Consider the following 24645-nt stretch of genomic DNA (forward strand, 5'->3'; position numbering starts at 1 on the left):
AAGCTGAGCCACATAGGATTTCCTCACTCCCATGGACACATGGTGAACAAAGTTCAGATTACCATCTATCTGAGTACCGAGATCTCTCACCGCTGTGTCCACTCCTGGGGAGGGGGATGGCTGCTATCAGTGTTGCAATTTAGAGGAGTATTTGATTTCCCAAAGAAGATTATTATGCACATGTTTGCATTTAGTTTGAGGCAATGGCTCTGATACCAATCATCAGTTTGCATCAGACCATTCTGTAAGATATCAACATTGTTTGGCAAGTTAATGATTGCCCCCCCAGCTTGGAGTCATCAGCAAACCTGATCAGCCAAAGGTTATCTGCATTCACATCTGGGAAGTACATCTCAAACAGAAGGGGCCCAGCACTGAGCCTTGTCGTACTCCACTTGCTGGATGTGTATTCCCCCACCCTAACAGCGTGTCTTATCTGTGAGCCATTTGGTTATCCATCAGGTGAGACAGAGGTTTATACACAATTTTGTGAGTTTATCTATATATCTGAGTGGGGTAGCATGTCAAATACCTTGACCAAGTCAAGGTAGGTAGTATGCACTGTCTTACCCTCATCCATGCCCTTGGTGACTTTCTCAAAGAAATCCACCAGACTGAGCATGCAGGACCTGCCCTTGATGAAGATGAACTGGATTGGGTCTAGAGTCTGGAGATTTCCTATGTCGTGGTTAATTAAATCCATGATTATACTTTCCATAGCCTTACATATGTGGCTAGTTTCCTGCATCCACTGATTGTCCCTCCTTGTACAGAGGGATGACTGTTGCTGTCTTCCACTCTACTGGGTCCAAACTTGTGACTGTGGTTAAATAGAGATCTGAGTGGGTCTACTAGGTTACGTTTCCAGCTATTTAATAGGCACCCTGGGATTCCGTCAGGGCCCACTGATGCTGTTTCTAGATGTAGAGTGTGTGGTGAAGACAGTTTGTGATAACAGGCAAAGGAATGGTAGGTGGGATTTCATGGGGACTGACCAGAAGTGATGAGGGGGTGAAACTTGAGTTGCTTTTATTGGCCATCAAGTCTGTTATATCTGGCTGATTATAGGTAGTGCCTTCTACTGCCAACTCTGCACACTGAGTGCTTCCCTTAAGATTTTTAACTTAACTAAAAAATGCTTTATGGTTATCCTTTGCTTGGAAAGCTATTTTAGTCTCGTATTAAGCATTTGAAGACTTGACTAGTTCACTGATTTGCCTGCTGCAACTAATGAGGGATTTTCTCTGTTGTGCACCCTCCTACTTATTTCCAAACAGGAATTTCTTCATTCTGTTGCATACTCTATCTATGACAGAGATCCACAAGGGTGACTTGCTTCTCCTGCTAGACCTGTGTTTAGTTCGGTCAGGTACTGCTGTTTCTATGCAGTTGATTAAGTGGTTGTACAGGGCAATCATGTATATTTTTGCATAAGCCTCTGTGTTTTTGGGGTTAGGGGAGCTTTAAAATTACCAATGCTATCACTCAGTAGAAAGTAATTTCCCTTGGAAAAATTCTTTAGGGTTTTAGGACTTGATGTGGGTTCTACCATTGCATTTATTTTAAAGGAGACCAATTTATGATCCAGTCTTACCAATGAGGACATTACTATTGGGCAACGCAAAGCTCCCCCATCTTTGTGAGTACTATGTCAAGGATATCTGAACTCCTAGTGGGAGTGCAGACCAGATGTTCCAGAGCATTTGCATTAACAAAATCCAGGAATATCTCAGCTTACATGTTAGTGGTTATGTATGTTTCCCAGCTTATGGAGGGGTGGCTAAAACCGCCCACGAGTAGTGTGTTAAGCTGAATGGTAAGTGATTCTAGTAACTTCAGGTATGCAGAGTGTTTTTTATGGTTCATGGATGGGGACCTAGCTAGCGATGATGTGGTTGGGGATTTTGACTATGGGCAGCTGGAAGTGGAATAGTTCAAATGAGTCATCCTGCTTGACCAATCTACAGGTTTGATTATTTTTTTTTATGCATATGGAAACACCTCCTCCTTTCGCCTTTTACTTTTTCAGAGGGTGGTCTGAATGTGTGATAAACATTGCTGCCTTGCATTGCTGGGATACTTTCTGCAGCTTTGAACCAAAACTCTGTAACTCCATAGACATCAGCATTCGCCAGGGTGAGGAGAGCTTAAAGGGACTGTAGTTTCTATTCAAGACTCCTAACACTGAGTATCAGTACATTCAGCTTAGCATTAGAAGATTTTGCTATGTTGGTAGGTTTATTGGTTTGTCACTACCTAAAAAGGGCACTATGGGGGTGGCTAATGTCTTGGCCAGTATACAAAAGCCTAGCAACTACAGGTGCAGACCATCTCTGGGACAGTAGTGTGGTCTGTCGATAATGTTGTCCCAAGCTAACAAATACTGGATCCCCTTGCAATAACACCAGTACATAAGCCAATTACCAAAATCAAGTCGGCTTGTACTGGGGTATTATTGGTGAGGGTAGAATGCTGCTCAATGTGAGGCTTATACCAGCCTGCAACACATACTCAGAGAGGTCTATCATGTCTCTCTTCATATACTCTATGGTGGCATGTCTTAGATTATGCACACCCACATGGAATATGACTGAGTCATACTGATACTTATGGTTGAGTGATCTGAATACCTGCATGATCTGGTGAATCCTGGCCCCTGACAGGCATCCCTCTAATTATCCAACCTAGTGAGGGGGGCGTCCATGTGTCTCATTATTGAGTCTCCTATGACCAAGATGTTTGAACATGTGATGTTTTGCCTTAGGGGCTTGCTTGGAGACATTGTGATGTGTATTTCTATGTGCAGTGGTTGGTGTTGAATTGGTTTTGCTTGCATGTGGTTTCTTGGGGGCAGCATACAGCAGGCATCTGAGATTTTGGTATGTTACTAGTGAGTCCCTCCGCATATGTGGGTTTATTTGATGAGACGTTCTTTAGTGACGGAAATGATGTGTGCATGCAAACTGTTTGTCATTTGATTTGCCATCATGTAAGAGTTGTGTCTCAGTTTTCATAGTGTGACTACCTCTCTCACATACTGTGTTTCTTGTCTGTTTTAGGACTAAGTGGTTGTCAGTATACATGAGACAATTGCTACCTTGCTTCAGGATGTCCATGTCCACCAGGCTGAAAACACAGATAGCAGGAAAGTGCCTATCCATGATTTATTTTTCTTTTTTTACTATGGGTTTAACCAGGGCAAAGAGTGGGGAGATTTAACTGGACTGGGATGACAGTAGATGGACAAATAATGGTTGTTATACTCAGCTATCCAACATGGTAATGCTGCTCTGTGTGCAACTCAAATGCTCTTATAGCATGCAGAGGGACTGGGGAAGGCTGCAGAGAATTGTTCTAAGGGAAATTTTAACTTGAAACTGTTTGCATCTATAGAAGGCACTACTAATCACCACTGCACAGACAGCAGCCCAGCGCAAACACTGTGCTTATATAAAATTAGATAAACAAGTTTTACAACAGCAAAGCCTACAGACCAGTCAGGAAAAACACACAATAAGCTTTCAGCCAGCAGCCCTCAACTCAGATAGGTTTGCTACAGCACGATTCCACCAAATTAGTGCAGTCAGAAAACCCTCAATGTAAAAATGCTGGTTTTAGAGTTCAAGTGCAGGGGAAACCACACAATCTAGATATACTACTGCCCTGTAAAACTAGCAGACACAATGTAATTAAGTACTACAGCAGCAGTGGAAACAGTTCAGCTTTGAAACTCTACTAAAGTGCAAGAAATGTAACAATTAATACAGGATTTTTATGAAATAAAGTAAAAATAATCAACAGAAGTGTAAAATGATACTTGCGTTCATTCTTTTAGCAGTGGATGGTTTTAGATGCAACAGATTCTCTATAACGCACAGGTGAAGTAGCCAAACTAATACAGCTCTAAGGAAATGGGCTTATACAGAATTAAAAAAAAAACAAGTTTTACAACAGCAAGACCTGAAGTAATCAGGAAAACTCAAAATAAGCTTTCAGACAGCAGTCCCTAACTCAGGTTTATTACAGTACAATTCTTCCAAACGAGTGCAGTTAGAAAACCCTCTCAATGTAAAAATGCTGGTTTTAGAGCTCAAGTGCAGGGAAACCACACAATCTAGATTGCACTGTCTGTAAAACGAACAGACACAATGTAATTAAGTACTACCGCTGCAGTGGAATCACTTCAGCTTTGAAACTCTACTAAAGTGCAAGAAATGTAACAATTAATACAGGATTCTTATTAAATACAGTAACAATATCAGGAGAGGTGGAAAATGGAACTTATTTAGTTCTTTTAGCAGCAGATGGCTTTAGATTCTCTGGAACTATCAGGTGAAGTAGCCAAACCAAGAGCAGATCTGAGGAACTGAGCATTTTTGCACTCTTTCCCCAAGCTACTGCTTGCTACTGTAGCACCTTCTATGTTATTCAGTGAATAAACAGTGCAATTCCCCTCTCACAGGTTCACAGTTAAGTACTAGACTAGCTGCCCTTACAGGCCAGTTTAAGTCTCGGCAACTTCCCTTTTACTGTTTGAATTAACCAATCCTACTTGATGGTAGCTTGGCCTTATCCATCCCATGGTCGATAATTATATATTACAACCAGTGAGAATAACAAGAAGTTATGTACTCACCATAACGTTCGATGTATGTAGTCCATCTTGCCTCACATTCTTACCCGTGGGTTTGGAGCCAAATGTCGGCTCCGACTCGGCCATGCTTTTTTAGCTCGAAGTCTTTCTATTGGCTGGGCTAAGATGGTATCCCATGCTGCACTGCTCTCTATCCCCAGATCTAGTTTGCTGCGAGCACCAGCACTCATTCTCCATGCATAACACCACCTAAGGAAAGGAAAAACAAACCAAGAATGAAGGGAGCTCTGAAACCAGACCTAACCTCCAGATCCTCCAGGATGGGCGAGGGGGGGGGGGGTAAGTAAGAATGTGAGGCGAGATGGACTACATACATCCAACGTTATGGTGAGTACATAACTTCTTGATGTTATGTAGTCCAATCTCGCCTACATTCTTACCCATGGGACAGGGTCCACAACACCTAAATCCTGGGAGGCTCAGTGAAAAATACTCGTGAGCACTGTGGAACCAAAGGAAGACATGCCCCTAGATACCACATCTAACTTGTAATGAGTAACAAAGATGTGAGGAGATGCCCAAGTAGCCGCAGCACAAATATCATCCTGAAAAGCTGTAGATGTAGATACAGACTGAGTAGAGTGAGCCTTCACCCGGAACAGTAAATCTTTTCCCCCTGAGGAATAAATGAAAGAAATACAACTGGAAATCCACCTGAACAATTTGACTTTGGAAACAGGAGACCCAATTCTGTTTTCCGAAAATGAAACAAACAACTGGTCAGATTTTCTGAGGTCTTTCGTTCTGTGCACATCCAACTGATGAAATTTGAATTCTGCCTTGTTAGAGAACTGGGGAAAAAACACTGGCAATTCAATAGATTGGTTAAGGTTACTGACTGATGCTACTTTAGGAAGAAAGGAGGGGTTCGGTCTGACAGAAACCCTGCCCTTATGAAAAATCAAATAAGGGGGTTTGATTGATAAAGCTTGAAGCTCCGAAATGCATCTGGCTGACATGATGGCTACCAAAAAGACAGTCTTCCCAGTTAAGAATTTTAAATCGCAAGTGGCTGCAGGCTCAAAGGGGGGGTGAAGTAAGACCCCGTAGAACAAAGTTTAAGTCCCAAGGCATAACAGGTTCCGATACCGGAGGAAGAAGTAATAAAGTGCCCTTCAAGAAAGCCTTATAAAGTCTATGTGCCATCAGACTAGGCTCGTCTGCGACATGAAAAGTAGAAATCACCGCCAATTGGACTTTAATGGCTGCGGCCGCTGAACCCTGGTTAAACAGCATAGACAAGAACTCCAATACAGATGAAATTGGAGCTGTGTAAGGGTCAATCTTTTTGGCATGCGCCCAGACTGAAAACCACTTCCATTTGCTGTAATAAATCTTCCTGGTCGAGGGCTTATGAGAGGAAGATAAAATATGAACCACCTCTGGTGAAAATTGATGAAGCCTAACTAATGACGGAAGTAGAGTAGCCAGGCTGTCAACCGGAGGGTCCGAAGAGAGGGATGAAGCTGCCCTGACATGTGTGTCACTAAGTCTGGTTGTGGGTCCAGAATCCAAGGAGCATCCATGAGACAGGGATGGAGAAAGGGGAACCAAATTTGACGAGGCCAGTGTGGGGCAATCAGAATCATTTTGCTTCCCAAGGATTGTGCTTTCTGAATAACCTTTGACAGCAAGGGGACCGGAGGGAAGGCATATAGTAGACCGGAGGGCCAATCATGGACTAGAGCATCCCTGTGTGACTCCCCCTGAGGGGGGATCAGTGTGAAGTAGCTGCTGCATTTGGCATTGAGGGGGCTGGCAAAAAGGTCGCAGCAAGGCTGACCCCACCTGCGGAAGATCTGCTCCGCAACTTGACAGTTCAGGGACCACTCGTAAGGCATCAAAATAGCTCTGCTTACCCTGTCTGCGATCACACTGGACTTCCCCGGAATGTGCGTTGCCACCAGAAAATGTTGGGAAGACACTGCCCACTGCCACACTTGCATGGCCTCCCTGCAAAGGGGGTAAGACTTGGTTCCTCCCTGCTTGTTCAGATACCACACCACTGACATATTGTCTAAGTGGATTGCAATAGTCCCTAGAGGAAGAAAACTCTGAAGTACTTGCAATGCTAGTAGCACAGCTCTCATCTCCAGGACACTGATATGCAGATGCATCTCATGCTCTTGCCATGTGCCTTGGACTGTCCTGCCTAGATAATGCTCTCCCACCCCATCTGGGAGGCATCCGTGGTCACCGTGGCAACAGGGGGCGCAGGAACGAAGGGCTTTCCCGCATTCAGGTTGTCAGTGCGAAGCCACCAACTGAGATCCTGTTTGCACCTGTCTGTGAGCAGAATAGGGTGAGAAAGTGGAAGACGTTGAAGAGACCACTGGGCAAAGAGTAGCCACTGAAGGAGCCTCATATGTAACCTTGCCAGAGGGACTAACATAATCGTAGCAGCCAGTGTCCACAACAGTTGGAGGACCCATCTTGCCTTCGTTCTTCTCAGAGGGAACAAGGCGTAAACCTATTGTTGTAGGACTCTGATTCTTTCCTGTGGTAGAAACGCCTGGATGAGGACGGTGTCTAAAACGGCGCCTATAGAAGTGACATGCTGTGAGGGCAACAAGACAGATTTTTCCCAGTTCAATGTGATGCCCAACTGTTGACATAGGTTGATAGTAGCGTCCCTGGTCTGAAGTAGTAGATGCCTGGTGGTGGCAGTAAGGAGCCAGTCGTCCAGATACTGAAACACTTGGAATCCCTGACGCCTCAAGTGAGCAGTCACCACTGCCATGCATTTGGTAAACACCCTGGGGGCTGTGGTGATACCAAAGGGCAGGGCTCGAAAATGAAAATGACTGGCTCCCAGCCGGAAGCGGAGGTGACTTCTGGATGCCCTGTCCATCTTTATGTGGTAGTAAGCATCCTTGAGGTCGATGGAGCACATCCACACTTCTTTTCCTAACAATGGGAGAATAGACTGCAATGTGACCATTCGGAACTTGGACTTTTGCACATGGATGTTCAGTTGGCTGAGATCCAATATGGGTCTCAGGTCCCCTGTCCTTTTCGGCACCAAAAAGAATCTGGAGTAAGTCCCTAATCCGATCTGGTCTGAGGGGACATGTTGGATGGCTCCTTTTTCTAGCAGCTTTGAAACTTCTGAAGCTGTGTAATCCCTTTGACTGGGTGGAACATCCGGGATTTTCTTGATTGGAGGGGGATTTGACGAGAAGGGGATGACATATCCTCCAGAAATTATTCGTAGAACCCATTGGTCCTGGGTGATATCTTGCCAGGCCTCCGGGTATAATGAGATTCGACCCCCGACTGACTTCGGAACCGCACAGTCAGGCCTCCCATCAGGAGCGGCGGTAGGGAGAACCATGAAAGGAATCGCGGTCTCGCGAGTTGTGGGGGCCTCCTCTGCCCTTAGGGTGGTGTCTCCCTGAATAGCCACTACCCCCTCCTCTGCCTCTGGAGGGGGGCTCACCCTGTGCACCGGGAAAAAACATCTGTGAATTCTTGAACCACATTTTGCCACCCCTCTGGGCCTTGGGATAAGGCCTAGAGGAAAGGGAAAAACTGAATCCTACGGCAGAGTTTTTCCCTCCTGTCTGCACCTAGTGAAAGTGTCTTTCACCTTGGTTCCGAACAAAGAGGAACCATCAAAAGGGGCGTCAGTGAATGAAGACTTGAAGGCCTCCGCGAAATGACAAAGGTGCATCCAGGCCTGTCTCCTAAGAGCAACACCTGAACTTGCTGTCTTACTCGCTCCCTCGGCCGCGTAGGAGATTAGCCTCATGGAGGAGTTTGCAATAGAACTGAGGGTAGACATCTGAGCATTGACCTTCTGGGTCATCACCTCAGAAACGTTACCCGTGAGAGTATCTCCAAGCTCCTTGAGGAGATCTCTCTGGAGCCGTGTAAAGGCTAATAAGTAATTCAGTAACTGTAAGGTAAAGGTCGCTGAAGAAAACGTAAGCTTCCCATACCGGTTCATAGTCCTAGACTCCTTGTTAGGGGGATGGATGGTGGAAGAAGTCTCAGCTAATTCCTTCTGGGTGGCAGCTGCCACCACTATGGCATCCACAGGGACTCCCTTGGACAGAAATTCCTGATCAGGAGGAGCAGATAAAAATTTATTGGGTCTCCTGGGGACTGGTTCCACAGAGTCAGGGGTTTCCCCACACCCTTCGACAAACCAAATCCAGAAGCTCGTTGAAGGGTGGAGATACCCAGGAGGCGAGGGGCTGAGCACCAAAGGCCTTCAGGAAGACCGACTCCTCCTCGGAGGGGGCTTTGGATAGCCAGTCACATCTTTGTTTCAAAATCTCTAGGATGTCAGAGAAAGAAACATCCTCAGAGGATGACTTAGGGGACCCCTCCGATTCCTCGAGGTCGGTGTCTGATGTGAGAAACTCATCCTGGGAATCTATGTGCTTCCTCTTGCACATCTTCTTTCTGGGTGGCTCCTCAGGCAAAATCTCTGAGGGGCTCTCAGAAATATGGGGACCACTTGTGGGGGTACCCTGAGGCCTTGGGGCTCCGCTGTCCAGAGATAGATGGCGATCAGAGACCTGCACCGGTGTAGTAGGGGACAGAATCACCAACCCATATGATGCCGCGGACGACCTGGCCAGCATGCTCCGCATGGCCTTGAAGGCTGGTCCTCCCGAGTCCGAACAACGAACAGCATCCGAAGCCAAGACAGGAGTCAGACTTCCCCATGCCGAAGCACCAAGTGGAAGACTAGGAGCCGAGAGGTGTCCCGAAGCCTCTCCCTCGGGTCCAACCAAAGAATCCTGAATCCTGTGGATGGCGCCAATGGGGTCAGAGCTTACGTCAGAACCAATAAGCCAGGAGGGGCTGTCGGAACTGACCTAGGGACATCACATGGAGCCGAGCACTACGGCTCCAAAAGCGGAGATGTGCTCGGAGGAGGAAGTATCGAAGCAGGTTGAGGGACCGGCTCCGGAGCCGACTGGGTCGGAGCCGAGAACAATTTTGCCAGTACTGGTGACTGAAGAAGTCTCTGCACCACTCTATCGATGTCCACTTCTGATAAGGTCCTGGAAGATTTGGAGGATAGAGAAGGAGATGGAGACCTCCTCTCTAAAGGGGACCTGCAAGGAGGGGATACTGGCCTAATGCTAGGCGATCGGCTCCGAACAAGTTCCAAGAAGATTGGTGCCGAAGCAGGTTCCATAACAACTGACGCTTCCTGCAGCCCCAAGGACAATGGAGCTGAGGATGTCGAAGCAGACTTTGCTATTTTCTCCAGTGGCTCCGAGGAGACTGATGTAGCCGAAGATCGCTTTTTTGCTTTTGAGGATTTTGCCTTAGAGCTGGAAGCACTCTCCAGACCCTCCTCGAAGGAGGGTTTCAGAAGTCCCTTCAAAATCAATTTATTCTTCCTTTCCTGAAGAACACGCGGACTGAAGGCATGACAGAAACTGCACGATTCCTAGAGATGAATCGCTCCCAGACAGTACACACACAGAGTGTCCATCGGTAATGGACATTTTAGAACTGCACCTAGAGCATTTCTTGAAGCCCGAGGGCTTATGCTCCTTAGGACATAGTTAACCAACAGTTAACCACTGAAAAATCGACCAACAGTCAAACAGTCACAAGGCGGGAAAAAGCCTACAACAGACAGAATACCACAAGATCTCTAAGTTAAACGATCCTCAGACACAAACACAAGGGGGGAGAACTAATTCCGCTAATTTAAATGGTTTTAGTCCCGGGAAACTTTTAGCACACAAGGAAAGCAAGGGGACAGACTAGGTCCTCTAACTGAAACGGGCCTAGCCCGTTGGAAACAGCTAGTGGGATACCACAGAATAAACAATCAAAAAACACAACTTTTCCACAATACAGACAGGAACACACACAATAGCTATTAAAATAGCTTTTTTTGCAAAAACTTCTCTGATAAAGAAGAAAAAAGGGTATTTAGCTACAGCCAAGAGCGAGACCATGTCCGAGCTGCACGAGCAGTAAACGATATCTGGGGATAGAGAGCAGTGCAGCATGGGATACCATCTTAGCCCAGCCAATAGAAAGACTTCGAGCTGTATGGCAGAGTCAGAGCCGACATTCGGCTCCGAACCCACAGGTAAGAATGTAGGCGAGATTGGACTATATAACATCTGGGATCATACCACAGATAATCTGAGGGGATCCGTGCAATGGATAAAGCATTTAGGTGTTGCTTCTGTCCATTAGTACTACAGGGGACAATCCTGGGGTAATTTATTGCCTATCCACAGATCCAAGCAGAGTGCGAAAATGGACAGGGATGAGCTTTGTTTTACATGGATGGGAAGTCTGCTCAACAGCAGTGGTATCCTCTGCAAGATAATACCCGTTGCTCCAAACCATTCTGTTAATGTTGCAGAAGAAGTGTAGATCCCTGGACCACGTCCTTCTGATGTCATCTGACTTGCTGATACAATGTAGGTCCATTAGTATTGGGACGGAGGAAGTCTTGTATGCCAGACACAGGTCACCTCCTAGCAGACTGCAAGTAGGATACTGTGTCTAGTGACAAGGCTTTGAGGCAGTCCTTGTAGTACATATTGTTTGGGCCTTGTATCCATTTATTGGGGTATATCTGTGGGTGTTTTAGTTGTTGCATGTGTCTGGACAAATATATGCCAAAGGGGCCATTACATTTAAAGGTTGGCCTATTGATGGCTGAGTAAAGGGGAACAATGACATTAACAGATCTAGACAGTCCCTTTGTTTATAAGCTGCCCAATATAGAAGGAAATTGTCCCAGTTGTTCAGGATTTGGGAACTTATTTGGACAGTGACCTAACTTTCTACCAACATGTGCTCACTCTTATGGGAGTATTATCAATGCAGTAGTTCCCTGCAGTAGACAAGTTTGGAAATTATATGATAATGCATTTTTGGCATTTGGTTTCAGTCCATGATTCTAGCCCTTCTCTTCCTCACTGGTGTCCTTCACAATGTAAGAAAGTTTTTTACCCACATGATTCTAGCTCCAGTCATTTGTTTTGGACAAACTTTCATGCAGGATGACTAAATCATTCGGGGACTTAATGACTGCTTCTAGTTTGCAGTTATCTGCAACCTTAGTCACCCTTTGGTATTGGCTTTTACTTCAGAAAAGGAGATGACAAACAGGAAAGGTCCCAAAACAGAATCCTGAGGGAATCCACTGGTGACTGGTCTCTCTGTGGAGGTAGCTTCAGCTATTCTTGTTTCCTGTGTCCTATTTGTGAGCCAGCTAGCAATCCAGCAGGTGACATAGGGGTTTATTCCCAATTTAATTAACTTTTCTACAAAGTCTGAGTGGCCTGTTTGAGGTATTCAGAGTTTACCATTTTAGCTTCATCAATTGCTTTGGTGACCTCCTCAAAAAAGTCTACCAGATTCAGTAAGCATATTGCTTTGGTGACCTCCTCAAAAAAGTCCACTAGGTTCACTAAGCATAGCCTGCCCTTGAAGGATCCAAATTGAGATGGGTCCAGTGTTTGGAGGTCCCCTATGTCATTGCTGATTAGTTCCATTAAGTCTTTCCATGGCTTTGTATATGATGTTTGTCAGACTAATGACTCTATATCTACCTGGGACTGGGAAAGGTCCTCTCTTATGTAAAGGAATGACTGTAGCTGTTCTCCACTCACTTGCTATAAAACCTGCATGGAAGTGGAGGATGAACAGTGTTGTCATGAGGTGGCTACTAAATCATGTTTCATGCTATTTAAGATGCATCCGGAGATACTGATGCAATATGTTTAGCTTTTGTTAGTACTTTTAGGACTTTGTCTTGTGTGGTAGCTGTCAGCAAGTCAGTTTCAGGTATATCTTGTGGGATAGATAGAGGGGAGACACGGGAATTTATCGGCCAGTTGGTTTGCTACATCTTCAGTCTCTGTGAGGGTAACATCATTCACAATCACCTGCACTGTGCTTTTGAGATTACAAGCATAACTAAAAAGGCCACATGAATGACTTTGGCTTGGATTGCTATTTAACCTTATACTTAGCTTTGGTGGATTTTATTAAGCTAGTCTGTTATTTCTGCTGTCCAATACCAAAGCAAGCAAATATTTAGAATTAACAAACTATGATTTTTCTTCTTCTTTCAATGTCCATAGTTTTGTGTAATGCATTAATCTTCTGAAACATATTTCTAATGGTGACTGCATTTATCCACCTGTAGGTGCGTCTCTTAAGTTTGTTACAAATTATTTAGGACCAAAACAAGTCTGAAATAGACACAAATACTAGAAATGACAACAAAGCTTTATCAAAAATGTTCCATACTTCAATGATTTTATTGTTGTAATGTCTGTGCAAAGTAAAACAGCATAAAATATTAACATAAAAGACAAACTATGCAGTTTATGGCAATTACTAGCAAATGTGTGTTCTTTGAAGTACATCTGTTATTACTGCTTTAAGACAAACCAGGTCTGAGTCTGCATATCCAGTATGAAGTCAACAGCTGCCTGTGGCTATTTTCTGGTACATACCCAGCTCTGCTCTGATGTTGTCCTTGAAATACTGTATAACTTTTGACTGTTAGGCTAAGCTCTGGCAAACACTCAGGAGATGCGGTTATGCACACAGTAAAAGTTAATGCTTCATGCTCTGATAATGGTTTTGTTTTTAAGACTGTAAGCATATTTTTCCCAAAGCACTTTATATTGTGCTATAAAACTTTTTTTCATTTCTTGTGATAACTTACCCTAGCAACAGCAGAGTTTTTTCTGAAAAACTGTATTCTGTTAAATTACAGCTTTTTGCAGTCTGCTCTGCTCCTACGACTGTATAGCCTTCAGTCTTCTTTTGCTGTAAATAATCAATCAACTGAGGTGGCTTTACCTGTAGGAATATAAAAAAAGTGCAGGTATAAAACAGGTCATATGTCTTCTGCTTCCAGCCTACAAACTCACTGCGATTATATCCAAGGATACTGTTAAATATACACATGATTTAAGGGTTACACCTATCTTAAATAAAGTAAGTGAACAAATAAATGATATAAATATATTTTGTGATATGGCAGATGCCAAACTATAACAAGGTACCAGAGTAATTTAAAATACAAACAAATCAAGGAAAAAAATGTATCTGTGGCAACTTTTGTTTAGAAATTTAATTGAGCTTATAGTAAGAAGGGAATACAGAAGACAGTACAACTGTTCGAGCAGACTTACTGCAATATTAGAAGTTTGAGTAGCAGGATCACTGCTTTATCTACTTTCCTACTCACCTATCTATCTGTCTAGCTCACTCTCTCTATCTATTCATCCACCCATTTATATGTCTAATTTAGTGACTTTGCAGAGTGACATAGCAATGCATTCTTAATAAGAAAATGGCACTGTAACTCCTGTTAGTACATAAACTTTTACATCAAGGCAAACATTTAAATATAAGTAGACAAAAGACAGTATACAAAACTGAAATACACAGGACGAGCAACAAACAAAAAACAAAAACTGAGAAAATAGTAATAATCCAGAAGGCAGAATTTGCGAGAAACACGCCTTTTAAAACTTTATTTCATAAGCGCTTTTGGCTAGAAAACACCAGCCTTCTTCAGACATTCAACAAAATCAGAAAAGAAAAGTTCACTCCCATAGTACCTCCAAAAATGCCTCTGGTTACCACCAATAAGTGCCAACGACTGCCAAATAATCTGATATTCCACAGTTTATTGAATCAAAACATGGACTGATATGACAAACAGAAAGAATCAAACAAGATACAACAAAACAAAACAGAGTTAAGCGCTTTCAACCATAATAACTGGTCTTCATCAGAACTGTAGCGTTTAGTTGTTCCGCTACTTCAATAACTTTTCTGGTGCCAAAACGCTCTCCACTTCTTAAAGATACATAAACACATATTTGCATAACATATGTAAATAAATCAATCATTGTGTGACATGTAAATAAATCAAAAGTCCATCCTAAAATAGGAAAATCTTTTGTTGTTTAAAAATTCCTTAAACCAAAATCATTTGTGTTCATAAACTTTCACTATATTTCATCTTTCTACTTATAAAAATGTATAAGATTTATAAAATTTTTAAAAAATATATATATATTAATCAAATAATTTAAAAAAAACAAATGATTTTTAAATGATTTTTAAAAAATTAAATGATTTTTAAAAAAATTTTGAAAAGCGCTGAGAAGGAATATATATATGTAAAGTATGCTAAAAAATAATAAATATATATAAAACTAAAAATATATGTGTATTCATGTAAGATAGTTAAATTACAGTTCATATATAATCATATAAATAAGTAATAGGTGATAACATTCATGACTTCCATCTGTACGACCAGTGTCGAACTCTAAGGATAAACAATTCAATCAGTTTTTAGCTTTTAATTATGATATTGATAAAATAGATGAAAGGAATACTATTGTTAATACAAAATTTGAGGTTATGGATGAGACTGGGAGTCTCAAAAGCATGATTTATGAGCTGAGAAAGAAACTAAAGACCATTAATGGATTGAAAATTGATAACGTGTATTTATCTAAATGTGTTGATAGTAAGATTGTTCCCATGGGGTTGAGATTTTTTAAACAACCCATGGGTCTAGATTTGACTAATACAGGTAAAAATGAATTTAATATGTTTTTTGAAAAGTGTGGTTATAAATTTATGCGATTATTAGTTAAATATAATGATGAAAGATTAAGCAATTTAATACAGGAAGCAGAGAAACTTAACACACAAATTGTAAATGACTTATTCACCGAATGGGAGAAGCTATATAACAAGCAATTTTTAGAAGCAGAGAAATGGATTACTAAATTATGTCAACGTAAATCGAATAAAATGTTAAGAGATAGGGAACAATATAACAAAGGTATTGCATATAATTGGCCCAGTCCCAGGAAAGATAATACACAAGGTATTAATAATTATAATAAGTATAATAAATATAATAATCAGGATTTGTATGAGAAAAGGGGTCATTATGAGAGACATGATTTTCAGAGACATTCAGAGGATGCAAGTCAACCATAACAGAGAAAAAATCAGAAGAAAAATTTTTACAAAAGGAAGGGATACAACCAGCATTATTAGAACCAGTTGTTCCTTGTTCTAATATTGTAGTCGCATATGGAATTGACGAACAATCTGTTTCAAACACAAACCCAATATGAGAGAAAATGAGCCACACCTATAAAAATAACAATGGTGATGATAAAGATAAGGACATAACAATCAATGGAAATATTTATTCGTATAAAAATTTTAATATTTATAATTATTCTAATATTCCAATTAAGTGTGTTCATTTTGATTTATTTGTGAAGGGCATGAAATTTATTCCCAATCCAAAATTCAATTTAACAGAATTATTAATAGATTTTAAGAAATACGTAAGGAAGACTAATTTGGAAGTATTTTTTAAAAATACACCAAAAATGTATTATATTTATATCAAAAATCTAGTAATCAGTTAAAAAAAGTTAGTACTTTTACGCCACCGAATCATCCTATTATACCTTTGACAAAGTTGTCACAAGGGAACTATATCAAGAATACTATAATTTAAAACAGACAACTAATACTTGTAATTTATCGTATGGTGAAATGAAATTACTATACGAAATTAAGAAGGATCCAAATATTAGAATAATGAAACCAGATAAGGGGGGAGGAATTGTGCTATATGACAATATACAGTATATCAAGAAAATATATGATATATTATATTTAACTGGAAATTATGAGACGATTTCAATCAATGAATTGCATATAGCTTACCAACGAACTGATTCATATATTGAGAAATACCTATTAGATGGAAGAATCACAGAAGAAATTTATAACTTCATAAAAGTAAAATTTCCTAAAGTAGCCACTCTAATTGGAATACCAAAAGTGCAAAAGGACACTATGGACCCTCCCTTTAGACTGATAGTTTCGGGAAGTAATTCCAAAACCTTTCCTATGGGCAAGTATATAGATATTAAGTTAAAAGTTATGTATTCGATTATTAAACATATGGTCAAAGATTCATTTTTTTTTAACAAACTTTCCAAATGATATTATGAAGAATAATAAAATCATCACTGTAGTAATAGAGGCCATCGACTTGTTCTCCTGTATCCCAAAACAGGAAGGCTTGGAGGCCTTTAATAATAGTATAGTTAGGCACACCAATCTTGAATGGGATGAAATCTGTTTATTGGTTGAAATGATGTCGATAGTATTGGACAATAATTTTATTTATTTTGAGGGAGAATATTTTAAGCAAACCAGGGGGGTAGCCATGGGGGCAGCTTGTGCCCCCATTTATGCCAACCTGGTTATGCTTAACTGGGAGGACACTCAACTGTTTCCCAGTAAATATTTTCGTCATATAAAATACTATTCAAGACTTCTTGATGATATTTACATTTTGTGGGAGGGAGAACAAGATATGTTACAACAATTTATTAGTTTTCTTAACACTAGTAGTGATTATCTGAAATTTACATATTCATTCAATAAAAAAGGTTTACCATACTTGGATACATATATTTACTATGATGAAGGTGAAGTATACTCGAAAATACATAGAAAAAGCACTTTTTCTAACAGTTATTTAGATTACACTAGTTGTCACCCTCCCAAAGTTAAATACAACATATTCAAGGGCCAATGTATCCGGGTAGCACGAATGGTTTCGAAATTTGAAGATATGAAAATTGAATTGGAATATATCAAAAATTTATTTAAACAAAGAGGATACCCTGACAAAATATTGGATGAAATAATTGACTATGTCACAAAACAATGGAATATAAAATACAGACCACTGTTAGGAGCTGGTGACATATTATTTAATAATACAGATAACAATATACCTATGAATAAAATAAATTCTAACTTTCAAAGATTATTTATATTACAATATAATTTAGGGGTAGACTATATTAAAATAATAATTCATAAATTTTGGCATATATTAAGCAGTGATACAGGTTTAGTCAAAATCTTGGGAACCAAACCAAACTTCATACACAAAATGGGAAGAAATATGAAGTCTTTGATAGAATATAGATATACGGAGAAGAAGGAAAATAATTTTTTGAGCAACATTAGTAGAAGTAGAAAGTGTGGATTTTGCAATCAATGTAAATATATGTCACAAGAGAGCAAAATAAAGTTATAGAATGGACTTAAATCTTATATAAGATGCAGATATGGGAACTGCAATACAAAAATGGTGGTATACTTAGCAAAATGCGACAAATGTCCAAGTTTCTACGTTGGAAAGATGTCTTAAAAGACGTATATATGACCATATTTATAGTATCAAGACCAAAGATAAAACCAATGCATTATTTAGACACGTAGATATGAAAGGTGATGACCATCATTTTAGTTTTAGTATTCTTGATATAATAGACATAGATCCAAGAGGAGGTGATTTTAAAAGTTTATTAGCATATAAAGAAACATGGTGGCAAATATGTTTAGATGCCACCACTCCTCCTGGACTAAATGATTTTATTTCAATTAAACCTTTGTTATTTTTATAAAGTGAAGTAACAAGATATCTACATAACGTTACATATATAATATATTAGTAGATATTTAGATAGTGTTATATTGTTTTATATATTTATAAGTAATTATTTATTTATTTTTTAGACGAAATTTATGAATTAATTCCCTTAGAGGGAGAAGGAAATAGTTATTGCCTATGTCTTTGTTGTCCTTTTTGTTATCACCTATTACATATTTATATGATTATATATGAACTGTAATTTAACTATCTTACATGAATACACATATATTTTTAGTTTTATATATATTTATTATTTTTTAGCATACTTTACATATATATATATATATATATATATATATATATATATATATCCCTTCTCAGCGCTTTTCAAAAATTTTTTAAAAATCATTTAAAAATCATTTAAAAATCATTTAAAAATCATTTGTTTTTTTAAATCATTTGATTAATATATATATTTTTTTAAAAAATGTATAAATCTTATACATTTTTATAAGTAGAAAGATGCAATATAGTGAAAGTTTATGAACACAAATGATTTTGGTTTAAGGAATTTTTAAACAAAAGATTTTCCTATTTTAGGATGGACTTTTGATTTATTTACATATGTCACGCAATGATTGATTTATTTACATATGTTATGCAATTATGTGTTTATGTATCTTTAAGAACTGGGGAGCGTTTTGGCGCCAGAAAAGTTATTTAAGTAGCGGAACAACTAAACGCTACAGTTCTGATGAAGACCAGTTATTATGGTTGAAATCGCTTAACTCTGTTTTGTTTTGTTGTACCTTGTTTGATTCTTTCTGTTTGTCGTATCAGTCCGTGTTTTGATTCAATAAACTGTGGAATATCAGATTTGGCAGTCGGCACTTATTGGTGGTAACCGGAGACATTCAACAAAATCATATGACAAACTCTTTATAACCCAACCACTTGAGTCTTAAAGACCTAGCATTTTAAAGCAACAACATATTAAAATAAAATACTTTTAACAATGCATTTTTAAGAACATTTGTATAATTATTTATATATAACTATATATCAAAGGTTTTTAATTTTAACTCTTAATAGACACTACATCATTTAACCCTGGATAAGTAGATGCATTCAAGTGTAAAATCCACCACAACTCTCTATGTTCTAAAAAAATACCCCATAGTTCCCCCCTCGGGGGTTTTTTTGCAACTGTTCCAGTATGACAAATTTAAAACTATGACTTGGGAATTCCTTTAAGTGTTTTACTAAAGCACTAGTCTCTTTATGTGTATGCATGTCATAAAAGTGTTCATACACCCGTTGTTTAAATTTTTGCTCACAGGCTGAGGACAGCAAGCCAGAGCTTACACTGATTTCAGGAGTATAAAGCAGATAACCTGGCAAATATATACATCATGCATCATTTGTAAAACAATGAAAGAATTTACTGTATACAATAAACCAGTGTACATTTGTTAAAAAGATTAACATCAGGAAACAAGATGGTTAGAATTAATTGCATAATCAGCAAAACAGCATTATAGTTTTAAAATGGAATTATTTGCCAGCACTTTGTAAGAGACAGGAGTGGTACTGAGGGGAGTAGAGGAGTACAGATTAGGATGATTCCTGTTATACAGACATTTGCCGAGAGATTAGCTGTGTGAGGTCAGTCAGCAGAAAACTGCAGCTCACTAACTATATGAATCACATAATGTAGCTATATGCCTGATTAACAGAATTTTGCCATTAGTTAGAGGCTACAAACCATCAGCAATACAGCTGCAATATCTATTTAGAGGTAAGAAATGACTAGAAGTATTCCTTAAGCTGGATAATTAATGAGATGAGCCTTATGTTATGCAAGTGACTTTATAGGCTTGCTACGTACCCTGCAAATAAACTGCCTTGATGATTTCTGGATTTAACAACTTTGGTTAAATGAAGTGATTAGGACCAGGTGTTTTTTACGGGGTACATACCAGTGGCTGAAACACTGAGTAACTCGGCAGTTATTGGGATGTTATAAGATATTATGGGCAGTGCGCTAAGTTTGTTTTATTGCTGGTGTTTGAGCTTCACTGTTACACACCTTCTTAGCTTACCAACCAAGGTATCCGTGGGCTAGTCAATGAGTCCTGTTTCAGAGGTTGGCTGCACACTTAGCAAAGTTGTTGTAGCATTGCCCTAACGTGGACATTATAGAAAGATCTACACTTAGAAAGGCTGTGGCAACATACAGAAGACTAGTAAGGAGAAAAGAGCATGTGCTTCTTCACTCAAAAAGATCAATTCTGTACAAAATAAATTTTTGACTTACTTACTTTACAATTTTAATGATGTGTTTGACAAAATTTAAATGATTATCTATAATAATTCCCAGCAACTTGGTGCTCTCTGCAACCCTGATGGTACTATCATCTTTGGAACGATATGAAGCTTGTGTACTTGGCTTGGATTTCACAACGAATTACAAAATAACATCAGCTTAATTTTACTTCTCCGAGTATAAGACCTGATTTGGGAAGGCACTTTTGAATATTCTCAAAAGACAGCTGTAACTGCAAGCTAAATCTTTTATGAGTAGTACTGAGATGTCTGCTTACTGTGTGACATGGTCTAGCTAGGATGAAGTGTGCAATTCAAAGATATGTGATCAAGGCCCTTGGGAACTCCAACGTCAATAGACACAGTGGTGGAGACTGCATCTCTTCATAAGACCCACCTGAGGTTGCTCCGACAAGTTTTTGATAGCTTTTGGTATTCTTCATGTACAACCTGGCTCAAGGCACCACAAGGATGAGAAGCTGACATGCAGCCTGTAACCCTCAGAATCATCAGAGCTTCAATGACTGTCCTCTAGGCCAGACATGAAAGGAACAGCTCCATTTCTATGGCTCTGTCTTCTAGTAAAAACATATTGCTCTGTTGTGTGTCTAATAACACTTCCAAGAAGGTCTTCATCTTCCTACTTTAGATTCAACATGGGCAAATTCAGGCAGACTCAACCCCAGACTCATCAAGCAATGAGTACAGTACCTTGGTACCCCATTTTCTGTTACTGAGGTAGCCAAAAATATGGATCCAAAGTCCTGAGGAAGACAAACACTGAAGATGAGCATTTGGTAAACACTTTGGGCTCAGTGAAAAGACCAAAAGACAAGGAGATAAAATGAAAGCTCTTGTTCTGCTTCAAAACTCAGGTACAGCATGTGGACTTTGTAGATGGAGATGCACTGATACATATATTTCAGGCATACAGTCACTAAAAATACTTTTGATAAATGAAGTCAAGCTTCAGGAGAAGAATGAAGTCATAACTCTGACTCAAGTGACCCATTAACAACTACTGAAGCAGGTGTCCCAGCAAGATGAGAATCAGATGTCAGCACTGGCACACCTGTCCTGGGAGGAGACACCCAGCTATGCTTGCCCCTGCACCAACATCCAGCAAATGTTAGATATAAACTAGGTACAGCTTTAGTGACTGAGCTGTGATGAGGGCATGCACTCTAAGCATCATACACTGTAGCCAGAAGTGAGCAAGCACTCTACATCACGTTAGGGAGAATAGTATTCAAGACTGAACCCATCAGCTGCCACAGGGAACCACACCATTAGGGTCTATTAAAAAACCCACAATGACTACCTGAATGACAGCCTTCTCTACCTGGCTCTCATCTGAAATAAAATGAACAGGCTATTTGAGTTGTTGGGTGACAGGCAATAGGTGAAAAAAAAAAAGATATAAAAAAATGCCTTTAGTAAAAGGAGGGGGAGCCAAGTTCACAGGGTCAGTGTCATGAATCTGGTTTCCCATAGAACATTGTTTATTTTGGACAAATCTAGGATACATCCCCAAATGCCATCTTTTTGGGAATTACAGACAGCTTGGAATAAAAAAAACAAAAAAAAAAATGTCCTTCTCCTCTAGGGACCCCCTTTAGGGGTCCACATTGTACGAGTTGAACCAGAACTGGCAGCAATAGTTTTATCTGATCTGGGGGATGGCTAGCATTTTGCAGCCTGAAAAAAAATCACCTCCATGTTTGCTCAATGTTAGGCTGAACACGTTTGGTTTGAAGTCGGAAAGCTTCACCCCAGGATATAAAGTGCGGGTGGTTGGAAGGAAGGAAACGCATGACATGGGTATATTGGTACATACTGCCATCTACAGAGTGAGGAACCTTAACTACCCTCTGCCCACTTTGCTGCCTAATCTTATCTCCTCCCAAAAACCTTATTTGTTTTTAAACCAGTGAACTTTGAACTGCTTATTATAAAAGGGTCACTGCTGCTAGGGTAGCTCCTCCTTTACCTTAGACAAGGTGGCTGAAATAACTGCTTGATAAACTCCATGGCCGTCCACTTGTCTTCCAAATTCTTAAACATTTACTGGGAAAGAGGGCAAACAACATGTTTTTTACCCAGAGAGAATGCTCTACAGCTATTTCTTAATATCCACTAGCAGCGAATGTACTCTCAGCTAATCATACCTGCACATGACTGTCCCTGCTGTTGCACTTCTACTGAGTGCATTTATTGCATCATAACCACACTTAATCATATCTCTCAACTGCCCAGATTTTCACAGACTATCCAAACTTTTGTCTTATATATTTTTTTGTCTTTTCCTCATATGTCTCGTGGTTTTCTGGCAAATTACTGAATAATGAAGTTTCCAGATAATGACACAGATTTTAGTTTCAGACTTCATAGCCTTCAGAAAATGCATGGTGATACAAAACCTGTTCTAGATACTTTCTAAGTCTTTAAGAGCAACATTTACAATTTGCCTCTGATTTCAAGTCTTCATGCCCCCATTATTTTTGGCTTTGTTCAGATTTCTTTTACTTAGAGGTTGAGAGGTATGCTAATGGTAGGCTTTCCCACCTTAAAGGACACCTGAGTAAGTATACTTATTATGTCACTCATGCCATATTAGGGATCTGTCTTGCCATGAGGTCCGGATGGGAAGATGGACTGAGTGCAGAAAAAGAAAGGAGACGTATGTTTGAAATGAATTCATCCTCATTCACTGGGCAGAAGTTGGTTTGAAACAAAGTCATCCTCATTCACTAGTGGATACTTTCACCTGATGGACACTACTGTTTACTGAATCTCACCAAAACAAAACTGACACACAAACAGTTGTACATGTCACAGGGACTGATAAGAATAAAAATGGAAGCTGGGTACACTCACTGCAAGATAAAAAATCCCCAGTCCTAGCAAAAGCAATAGGATCATGGCTGGTAGAACAGCTAGTATAAAATCCTAACAATGACAAAAATATTGACACAGTGTCAGGTCCTGATTTTAGCAAATCCATTACAACAACAGAAATATGTAGTCCATAAAAATTAAAAAAGAAAACTATAGCCAGAAAAGATGTTTGGAAATAGGTGAATGAAAAATGATTTGCTGTTACTACGTGGTAAACAGACTTCTCAAAAAGTGGATACACTGCAAGAAGATGACTACAAAATAAAACATAGAAAAACATTCTGAATGTAAAAAAATGTTAAAAATCACAGATGCCGCTTTAAGATCATTAACTGGACAAGTTAAAACAAAATAGTACAAACGAGTTTAACATAGCGAGACAGCTTTAAAAAAAGCAACAGAGATTCTCCATTGCTTTTTTAAAGCTGTCTCGCTATGTTAAACCCATTTAACATAGCAAAACAGTTTGTAAAAAGCAACAGAGGTCTTGCTTTCTCCGTTGCTTTTGCCCACAGCTCTGATGTACTGTGTAGGCATACGCATGCGCAGTACATCAGAACTGCCGCAGAATACCAGACAGCTGCGGAAGGGCAGCAAGGAGGCATTATACAATGCCACTATTTTAGAAAAGTAATTATTTTTTTTCTTAAATAATGTCATTGTATAATAGCAATAACCCACTTCTGGGTGTGGGTAATGCTGGATTTACCCATGGTTGGCTTTGTTTGGCCACTCGGGCTTTGCCCTCGTGACCAAACCACACCAACTGTGGGTAAATCCAGCATTACCCACACCCAGGCATGGGTTATTGCTATATTAAGTACTGTGTTTAGGATGAATGAGAGTATCCTTTTGCTGTGTGAGTAGGCCCACCATGTGGGGTACCCTCAGGTGAACATCCTTGGCTAGATGAAAAGGCAGGGAGTACCAACACTGCCTGGGCCAAAGAGGACTCAGCAGCACTTTTGGATTGGCTTTATGGTTCTTCAGGAGTGCATGTGGACTAACAGGAACGGGAGGGGAATGCATTTATGAACTCCACATTCCATAAGATTGATAAGACATCCTTTTTCCAGTGGTAAAAAGATCTATGTGGGAAGTCCCACTCTATGTTGAGCATCCATTTGTGGGGTCTATTTTGAATATGGTAATATAATGTACAAATGAATTCATTTCAGATGGGATGATAGTTTCTTGGATGGAAATCATCTGTATTGTACATGCCATGTACCCCAGGTCTCTCAAACTCTCCTGCAGAGGTCACTTCCAGTTTTGAAAGAGAGACATTGATGAGTCAGATACT

The 24645-nt window shown here is 39.8% G+C and overlaps 1 protein-coding gene across 1 annotated transcript in view; it reads right to left on the bottom strand.

Annotated features, from left to right (window-relative positions):
* TARBP1 (TAR (HIV-1) RNA binding protein 1) overlaps nt 1-24645 on the bottom strand; it is a 2802917-nt gene that overhangs the window by 237146 nt on the left and 2541126 nt on the right. Inside the window, exon 33 of the mRNA XM_044087106.1 lies at nt 13332-13468. Within this exon, the coding sequence (XP_043943041.1) occupies nt 13332-13468 (137 nt within the window). The remainder of the gene's footprint in view (nt 1-13331; nt 13469-24645) is intronic.

This window comes from Protopterus annectens, chromosome 1.part1 (assembly GCF_019279795.1).
Source record: "Protopterus annectens isolate FY-2018-M chromosome 1.part1, PAN1.0, whole genome shotgun sequence".
Taxonomy (NCBI): Eukaryota; Metazoa; Chordata; order Ceratodontiformes; family Protopteridae; genus Protopterus; species Protopterus annectens.